This window comes from Rana temporaria, chromosome 4, assembly GCF_905171775.1.
Source record: "Rana temporaria chromosome 4, aRanTem1.1, whole genome shotgun sequence".
Classification (NCBI taxonomy): Eukaryota; Metazoa; Chordata; class Amphibia; order Anura; family Ranidae; genus Rana; species Rana temporaria.
Window position 1 is genome coordinate 15,802,634 of NC_053492.1, and position 10,337 is coordinate 15,812,970.

Here is a 10,337-nt window from a genome sequence, read left to right on the forward strand (position 1 = left end):
GATGTGAGTCTATTACTCTGCTTAACTTCGTGTCATCCGCAAAAACTGAGACTGAATTATTTATCCCATCCTCTATGTCGTTTATGATAATGTTGAATATTCCCAAGACAGAACCTTAGGGCAATGGCGTTGCTAGGGCGGTGCGGGGGGTTGCGGTCCGCACCCGGGTGCCACCCACTACAGGGGTGACACCATCCCGAGGGTGACAGATGCCCTGGCTCCCTTTTGCATTTATTTTTTTTTCAGCCAGAAAACCCTTTCAGCACCGCGGCCGCTCCTAGCCTGTGTTCTCCTACTCCTCCTCTCCTCTGTCTCTCATTACGGCGCTGCTGCACAAGCCTGTCACGATCGACCCGGGCGGTGCGGCTGCACACTGTCTTCTCCTCTCCAGCCGCGGCCAGGGGGGGCCTGTGTACCTTAGTCGCCCGAGCTGGTGCGGTAACGAGAGGGGCGGTGGTGGGTGTCGGCTTGCTATGTGCTGGGGGGGTCTGTACTAATGGAGGGGGGTACTATGTCCAGGGGGGTCTGTACTAATGGAGGGAGGCTCTTTGTCCTGGGGGGGTTTGTACTAATGGGGGAGTGCTATGTCCTGGGGGGTCTTATCTAATGGAGGGGGGTGCTATGTCCTGGGGGTCTTTACTAATGGAGGGGAGTTCTTTGTCCTGGGGGGTCTGTACTAATAGAGGGGTGTTCTGTACTAATGGAGGGGGGTGCTATGTCCTGGGGGGGGTCTGTACTATTGGAGGGGGTGCTTTGTCCCCGGGGAGGTCTATACTTAGTGGCGGGGGGTCTGTACTGAGGGAGGACTATAATTGGTAAAGGGGGGTCTGTACTAATGGAGGGAGGCTCTTTGTCCTGGGGGGGTTTGTACTAATGGGGGAGTGCTATGTCCTGGGGGTCTGTACTAATGGAGGGGGGTGCTATGTCCTGGGGGGTCTTTACTAATGGAGGGGAGTTCTTTGTCCTGGGGTGTCTGTACTAATAGAGGGGAGTGCTATGTCCTGGGGGGTCTTTACTAATGGAGGGGGGTGCTATGTCCTGGGGGGGTCTGTACTAATGGAGGGGGGTGCTATGTCCTGGGGGGGGGGGTCTGTACTAATGGAGGGGGGTGCTTTGTCCAGGGGGAGGTCTATACTTAATGGTGGGGAATCTGTACTGAGGGAGGACTATAATTGGTGAAGGGGGGTCTGTGCTGATGGAGGGGGGTCTATTCTTAGTGGAGGGGGTCTACTGAAGGAGGGGGGACAGTACTAAGGGGCGACTATAGTTGGTGTAGGGGGGGTTAAAACCATGTTTTACCGCACCGGGTAAAACCAACCCTAGTGACGCCTCTGCCTTGGGGTATTGAATGAGAATCTAAAAAATACCAAAATTCTGAGCTCACTGCCAAGAAACACAGCACGGAGATCCAGATACACAGGCAGCAAAACATTGGGGTGTGGCAGCTCCCCTCCTGCCTCATAAGCCACCTTATTGGTCAGTGACACCACTTATTATAGTAACTATTTTGATGCAAATGTTGTATTGTTTGTAAATGGATTATCTCCTATGATCATCAGCTCCATCTAGCGGTCATGATGCAGTACTTTTTTTTAACAACTTGCTGACCCGCCACCGTACATATACTGCGGGTGAGCGGCTCCTATACCTGTGAGTCGCAATTTTTTCCCGGGGTTCAGGGCGTGTGCATGTGACCCTTCCCACGGCTCTTCTGTGATTGTACACAGCGGAACTTAATCAGCAGGTCCCGGCCAATGATTCACAGCTGGGACCTGCTGATCGGCTGTGTCCAATCACAGCCCAGAGCCCTGTGTTGACAATCAACACAGAGCTCTGTACAGAGGGAATGATCTCTCCGTTTCTTATCCCTGTGAAGCAGGCAGAAGAAACAAAGTAATCTTTATTAAAATCAGCACTCAGTACACATTGTTAGGCAAACAGTTAACCCTTTGGTTACCCCGAGATGTTAACCCTTTCCCAGCCAGTGTCATTAACCGCTTCCCGACCGCCGCATGTAGATATACGTCGGCAGAATGGCACGTACAGGCACATTGGCGTACATGTACGTCCCTGCCTTTCCGCGGGTCGGGGGTCCGATCGGGACCCCCCCGCTACATGCGCGGTCGGATTCCCTCGGAATCCCCGGAGCTGAAGAACGGGGAGAGCCGTATGTAAACACGGCTTCCCTGTGCTTCACTGTGGCGGCTGCATCGATCGTGTCATCCCTTTTATAGGGAGACTCGATCGATGACGTCAGTCCTACAGCCACACCCCCCTACAGTTGTAAACACACACTAGGTGAACACTAAATCCTACAGCGCCCCCTGTGTTTAACTCCCAAACTGCAACTGTCATTTTCACAATAAACAATGCAATTTAAATGCATTTTTTGCTGTGAAAATGACAATGGTCCCAAAAATGTGTCAAAATTGTCCGAAGTGTCCGCCGTAATGTCGCAGGCATGAAAAAAATCGCTGATCGCCACCATTAGTAGTAAAAAAAAAAAATTATAAAAATGCAATAAAACTATCCCCTATTTTGTAAACGCTATAAATTTTGCGCAAACCAATCGATAAACGCTTATTGCGATTTTTTTTTAACCAAAAATAGGTAGAAGAATACGTTTCGGCCTAAACTGAGGAAAAAAATGTTTTTATATATGTTTTGGGGGGATATTTATTATAGCAAAAAGTTAAAAATATTGCATTTTTTTCAAAATTGTCGCTCTATTTTTGTTTATAGCGCAAAAAATAAAAACCGCAGAGGTGATCAAATACCACCAAAAGAAAGCTCTATTTGTGGGAAAAAAAGGACGCCAATTTTGTTTGGGAGCCACGTCGCACGACCGTGCAATTGTCTGTTAAAGCGACGCAGTGCCGAATTGTAAAAACCCCTTGGGTCATGTAGCAGCATATTGGTCCGGTCCTTAAGTGGTTAATACTTATATTAGACTCTCATGCCCCGTACACACGATCGGAATTTCCGATGGAAAAAGTCAGACGTATGTATGCCACATTGGATTATTTCCATCGGAAATTCCGAGGAACTCCGTCTGAGTTTAGATAGAGAACATTTTGATGAATGATTTTGGTCGGACAAAGGTCCGATCGTGTGTACGGGGCTTTAGATTGTAAGCTCCCAGGAGCAGGGCCCCTCTAACCCTCTTGTTTTGAATTGTATTGTTGGTGTATTGTCTCCCTTCATATTGTAGAGTGCTGCGCAAGCTGTTGGCGCTATATAAATCCTGTATAATAATATTAGTAATAAAATGATAGTGTATATTGTTAGCACTGATCCCTGTATTAGTGTCACTGGTGAAGTCAGTGGCAGTTAGTCAGTTCCCACAAAGTGTCAGATTGTCCACCGCACTTTTACTGTCCCATTCAGGGCCGTACATATAGGGGGTCGCAGGGGTCGCCAGTACGACCCTGTCCCATGCATTAGTGGGGCCTGTGCGGCCCCCCTGTACAACTGGATAGGAGGGCAGAAGGGGCGGTGGCATGTAGAGGAACCGATCTCCTCCATGCTTCTTCTCCTCGCCCTCCTGCAGACATTCAGGAAGGAAATGGTGGGCATCAGTTCCTCTACATGCTGCTTCTGGCATGTAGAGGAATCAATCTCCTCCATGCTTCTCCTTCTCACTCTCCTGCAGACATTCAGGAAGGGAATGGTGGGCAACAGTTCCTCTACATGCTGGTTGGCATGTAGCGGAACCAATCTCCTCCATGCTTCTCCTCCTCACTCTCCCGCAGACTTTCAGGAAGGAAATGGTGGGCATCAGTTCCTCGACATGCTGCTTGGCATGTAGCAGAACCAATCTCCTCCATGCTTCTCCTCCTCACCCTTCCGCAGACATTTAGGAAGGAAATGATGGGTATTAGTACCTCTACATGCTGCTTCTGTCATGTAGAGGAACCGATCTCCTCCATGCTTCTCCTCCTCACTCTCCCGCAGACTTTCAGGAAGGAAATGGTGGGCATCAGTTCCTCGACATGCTGCTTGACATGTAGAGGAACCGATTTCCTCCATGCTTCTCCTCCTCACTCTCTCGCAGACTTTCAGGAAGGAAATGGTGGGCAACAGTTCCTCTACATGCTGGTTGGCATGTAGCGGAACCAATCTCCTCCATGCTTCTCCTCCTCACTCTCCCGCAGACTTTCAGGAAGGAAATGGTGGGCATCAGTTCCTCGACATGCTGCTTGGCATGTAGCAGAACCAATCTCCTCCATGCTTCTCCTCCTCACCCTTCCGCAGACATTTAGGAAGGAAATGATGGGTATTAGTACCTCTACATGCTGCTTCTGTCATGTAGAGGAACCGATCTCCTCCATGCTTCTCCTCCTCACTCTCCCGCAGACTTTCAGGAAGGAAATGGTGGGCATCAGTTCCTCGACATGCTGCTTGACATGTAGAGGAACCGATTTCCTCCATGCTTCTCCTCCTCACTCTCTCGCAGACTTTCAGGAAGGAAATGGTGGGCAACAGTTCCTCTACATGCTGCTTGGCATGAAGAGGAACTGATCTCCTTCATGCTTCTCCTCCTCACTCTCCCGCAGACATTCAGGAAGGAAATGGTGGGCAACAGTTCCTCTACATGCTGCTTGGCATGAAGAGGAACTGAACTCCTCCATGCTTCTCCTCCTCACTCTCCTGCAGACTTCCAGGAAGGAAATGGTGGGCATCAGTTCCTCGTCATGCTGCTTCTGGCATGTAGCGGAACCAATCGCCTCCATGCTTCTTCTCTTCACCCTCTGGCAGACATTTAGGAAGGAAATGGTGGGCATCAGTTCCTCTACATGCTGGTTGGCATGTAGCGGAACCAATCTCCTCCATGCTTCTCCTCCTCACCCTCCCGCCGACATTTAGGAAGAAATTGGTGGGCATCAGTTCCTATACATGCTGCTTCTGCCACCATGCCCGTGTACTTCCCTGTCGGGTTTCCTCCTTCCACCTCCCGCCGGCTTCTGCATGGGATCTGTCAGATTTGAGAGCGGGGAAGGGGCTCCCCCCTTGTCTTAATGAATAGGGACAGTGTTCAGTACCGATTACTAACTCCGTTTTTTTATTGTATTCATTTATAGCTGAGACATAGTAAACTGTGTTACCCATGCTTCAGTTTATGAATGACCGGGAAGCTCTGTACAGAGCTATTCCTGTTCATTCATTTTGTGCAGCTGAGGCTGCAGAGAAAGGGACTGATAAATCTGTCTCTTTCTTTGTCCCAAAATGGAGATATCAGGGGTCTGTTTAGACCTGATAGGGTACAGTGGGGGGGAGGCTGATGGGTACATTTGTGGTCAGTGGTAGCTAGGTGGGTACATTTGTGGTCAGTGGTGGCTAAAGTAAACATTAGTGGTCAGTAGAAGTCAGATGGGTGCATTTGTGTTCAGTGGTGGCTAAAGTGCTTATTGGTGGTCAGTAGAGGTCAGATGGTTACATTAGTGGTCGGTAGAAGTCAGATGGGTACATTTGTGGTCAGTGGTGGCTAAAGTGCTTATTGGTGGTCAGTAGAAGTCAGATGGGTACATTTGTGGTCAGTGGTGGCTAACATGCTTATTGGTGGTCAGTAGAAGTCAGATGGGTACATTTGTGATCAGTGGTGGCTAACATGCTTATTGGTGGTCAGTAGAAGTCAGATGGGTGCATTTGTGGTCAGTGGTGGCTGAAGTGCTTATTGGTGGTCAGTAGAAGTCAGATGGGTACATTTGTGGTCAGTGGTAGCTAGATGGGTACATTTGTTGTCAGTGGTGGCTAAAGTAAACATTAGTGGTCAGTAGAAGTCAGATGGGTACATTTGTGGTCAGTGGTGGCTAAAGTGCTTATTGGTGGTCAGTAGAGGTCAGATGGGTACATTAGTGGTCAGTAGAAGTCAGATGGGTACATTTGTGGTCAGTGGTGGCTAAAGTGCTTATTGGTGGTCAGTAGAAGTCAGATGGGTACATTTGTGGTCAGTAGAAGTCAGGTGGGTACATTTGTGGTCAGTAGAAGTCAGATGGGTACATTTGTGGTCAGTGGTGGCTAAAGTGTTGGTGCCTGGGGACATTTGCATCCCCAGGGCTAAGATGAAATGAATAAAGGAGGGTGGGGGTAAATTTACAGCCATTGGGGGTAAAGTGGTTGTCAATGGAGACTGATAGGGTTCATTCATGGTCAGTGGGAGCTAGATGGGTACATTTGTGGTCAGTGGTGGCTAAAGTGTTGGTGCCTGGGGACATCAGCATCACCAGGGCTAAGATGACATGAATAAAGGAGGGTGGGGGTGTATTTACGGCTGTTGGTGGTAAAGTGGTTGTCAATGGGGGCTGATAGGGTACATTTGTGGTCAGTGGTGGCTAAAGTAAACATTGATGGTCAGTGGGAGCTAAATGGGTACATTTGTGGTCAGTGGTGGCTAAAGTAAACATTGGTGGTCAGTAGAAGCCACATGGGCACATTTATGGTCAGTGGTGGCTGAAGTGAACATTGGTGGTCAGTAGAAGCCACATGGGCACATTTATGGTCAGTGGTGGCTGAAGTAAACATTGGTGGTCAGTAGAAGCCACGTGGGCATATTTATGGTCAGTGGTGGCTAAAGTGAGCATTGATGGTCAGTAGAAACCACGTGGGCACATTTATGGTCAGTGGTGGCTGAAATAAACATTGATGGTCAGTAGAAACCACATCAGTACATATATGGTCAGTGGTGGCTGAAGTAAACATTGGTGGTCAGTAGAAGCCACGTGGGCATATTTATGGTCAGTGGTGGCTGACGTGAACATTGGTGGTCAGTAGAAGCCACATGGGCACAGTTATGGTCAGTGGTGACTGAAGTGAGCATTGATGGTCAGTAGAAGCCACATGGGCACATTTATGGTCAGTGGTGGCTGAAGTGAACATTGATGGTCAGTAGAAACCACATCAGTACATATATGGTCAGTGGTGGCTGAAGTGAACATTGGTGGTCAGTAGAAGCCACGTGGGCACATTTATGGTCAGTGGTGACTAAAGTAAACATTGGTGGTCAGTAGAAGTCAGATGGGAACATTTGTGATCAGTGGTGGATAAAATGAGCATTGGTGGTCAGTAGAAGCCAGATGGGTACATACTGTATGTGGTCAGTGGTGGCTAAATTGTTGGTGCCTGGGGACATCAGCATCACCAGGGCTAAGATGACATGAATAAAGGAGGGTGGGGGTGTATTTACGGCTGTTGGTGGTAAAGTGGTTGTCAATGGGGGCTGATAGGGTACATTGATGGTCAGTGGGAGCTAAATGGGTACATTTGTGGTCAGTGGTGGCTAAAGTGAACATTGATGGTCAGTAGAAACATGATGGCTATATTTGTTGCCAGTGGTGGCTAAAGTGAACATTGGTGGTCAGTAGAAGCCACGTGGGCACATTTATGGTCAGTGGTGGCTGAAGTGAACGTTGATGGTCAGTAGAAACCACATCAGTACATATATGATCAGTGGTGGCTGAAGTAAACATTGGTGGTCAGTAGAAGCCACGTGGGCATATTTATGGTCAGTGGTGGCTAAAGTGAGCATTGATGGTCAGTAGAAACCACGTGGGCACATTTATGGTCAGTGGTGGCTGAAATAAACATTGATGGTCAGTAGAAACCACATCAGTACATATATGGTCAGTGGTGGCTGAAGTAAACATTGGTGGTCAGTAGAAGCCACGTGGGCATATTTATGGTCAGTGGTGGCTGACGTGAACATTGGTGGTCAGTAGAAGCCACATGGGCACAGTTATGGTCAGTGGTGACTGAAGTGAGCATTGATGGTCAGTAGAAGCCACATGGGCACATTTATGGTCAGTGGTGGCTGAAGTGAACATTGATGGTCAGTAGAAACCACATCAGTACATATATGGTCAGTGGTGGCTGAAGTGAACATTGGTGGTCAGTAGAAGCCACATGGGCACATTTATGGTCAGTGGTGGCTAAAGTGAGCATGGATGGTCAGTAGAAGCCACATGGGCACATTGATGGTCAATAGAAACCACATCAGTACATATATGGTCAGTGGTGGCTAAAGTGAGCATTGATGGTCAGTAAAAGCCACATGGGCACAGTTATGGTCAGTGGTGGCTGAAATGAACATTGGTGGTCAGTAGAAGCCACATGGGCACATTTATGGTCAGTGGTGGCTGAAATGAACATTGGTGGTCAGTAGAAACTACATCAGTACATATATGGTCAGTGGTGTCTGAAGTGAACATTGGTGGTCAGTTGAAGCCACGTGGGCACATTTATGGTCAGTGGTGGCTGAAATGAACATTGGTGGTCAGTAGAAGCCACGTGGGCACATTTATGGTCAGTGGTGGCTAAAGTGAGCATTGATGGTCAGTAGAAGCGACATAGGCACATTTATGGTCAGTGGTGGCTGAAGTGAACATTGGTGGTCAGTAGAAGCCACGTGGGCACATTTATGGTCAGTGGTGACTGAAGTGAACATAGGTTGTCAGTAGAAGTTACTTTTCATAATGTAGCTATTGAGGAGCAGCAATCTGACGATAAATAGTGTCAGTGGGAACTTATCTGAGAGGCAGAAATAGCCCATTGCTCAAGGGACCCCTAGCACCCTCTTGAAGAACCTTAGGGTTCCGTGGTTGAGAAACCCTGCATCAGAATGATTGGGTCTGTGGGCAAAGCATTGGATGCGACTTTCACCAAACGTTCTCTGGTGGAGAATCCATCTGCGTCACTTAAAATGCACGCACCTGGAAGATTCCCCCACAGGGAAGGTTTGGTGAAAGTCCCCTTCACTGTTTTATAAATAGACCCCATCAAGGACCCACAGCTACCCTGTTTCCCCAAAAATAAGACCTACCCTGAAAATAAGACCTAGCGTTATTTTCCAGGAGGGATGCAATATAAGCCCTACCCCAAAAATAAGCCCTAGTTAAAAATGCTTGTAAAATCCTCTAATCCACTCTATTACAGTAGTATATGATATACAAAGTGTGTGTTTCTGTAATATAATTGTGGGGAAGAGAGCTCCGGCGGGTCACAGAAGCGCAGAATGGCGCTATAATGAAGGTATTTGGCACAATTATATTACAGGAACACTCACATTGTACATTATATAATACAGTAATAAAGTGGATTGTAGGATTTTACAAGCATGTTAACTCGGTTCACACTGGGAATTCCTGACAGGCAGGTAGGGAGAGGGGGAGAGAAGACATCACATTACATGGTAAGACCTACCCCGAAAATAAGCCCTACTGTGTCTTTTGTTGGCATAATTAATATAAGACCCGGGCTTATTTTCGGGGAAACACGGTATGCACATGAACAGCCTGTTTGCGGTAAAAACAATTTGCGCCATGACTTACTCCTCGGCCTCGAGGCTCCCGGCGTTAGCCAGGAAGGTCCGCGGGATGTATCCGGTTTTGACCTCCCCATTGTCTTTGAGCGTCCTGGCCAGGATCCACGTCCCCTGCTCTTCCAGGACCTCCAGCGCCTCGCCCTTGCGGACCTCCAGGTCTTCGGTAGAACGCGGCTTGTAGCTATAGGTGGAGACCTTGGTGTTGCGAGAGAAACGCACCAATCGTTCGGCTTGCCCCTTCCCTGGAACGTGCGTGTGGACTTGCTCGCGCTCGAAATGTACTTTTGGAGGTTCCAGCGTGGGACCGTTGGGGTTGGGTTGTTCTCCGTTGGGGCCGCCGACAAAGCCCGGGTTGTCCTCACCTTTGAGAAAGCTTTCCAACTTCACGGACATCTGTGGGTTTAGGTTGTGGATCCGGTACATCTTATGGGCATCCACCACTGAATCCGGCTTGTCTAGCGCCTTGGGGCTGCTCATCATGGTACTGCCGCTTCCGATGCGTGGGATATCCACAGACTGGCGGCAGCACCCACAGCAGCACCCACAGTACCGCTTACAGATATTCTGCCCCATCCTGAGTGAAGTGCGGAGATTGCGGAGAGTGTGGAGAGCTCAGATCCCAGCACAGGACTGACACTACGAGGAAGTCAGCGCCGCAGGAATGTGGAGAGAGGGCGGGGCGAGTCTACCTGAAGGCTGTGACAACAACGACAAAGACCTGCTTCCTCATTCATACACCTGAGCTGCATCGCACCCTGTACACCAAATACTAATCCCATTCCATGTCTGCTCAGTACCACTTCTTCTGTATGCTGGGTGTAATTCTCGGTATCTATTCTTATTCTGTATGTATGGGCTCTGCACAGTACTACTTCTCTTGTTCTGTATGCTGGGTGTAATTCTCGGTATCTGTTCTTATTCTGTATGTATGGGCTCTGCACAGTACTACTTCTCTTGTTCTGTATGCTGGGTGTAATTCTCGGTATCTGTTCTTATTCTGTATGTATAGACTCTGCACAGT

At 48.6% G+C, this 10,337-nt stretch overlaps 1 protein-coding gene across 1 annotated transcript in view; it reads right to left on the bottom strand.

Moving 5' to 3' along the window:
• The window catches only part of LOC120935978 (tyrosine-protein kinase SRK3-like), a 69,057-nt gene extending 59,089 nt beyond the window's left edge, over window positions 1-9,968 (bottom strand). Inside the window, exon 1 of the mRNA XM_040348031.1 lies at window positions 9,324-9,968. Coding sequence (XP_040203965.1) covers window positions 9,324-9,889 — 566 coding nt within the window. The 5' untranslated portion in view covers window positions 9,890-9,968. The remainder of the gene's footprint in view (window positions 1-9,323) is intronic.
• Window positions 9,969-10,337: the final 369 nt, after the last annotated feature.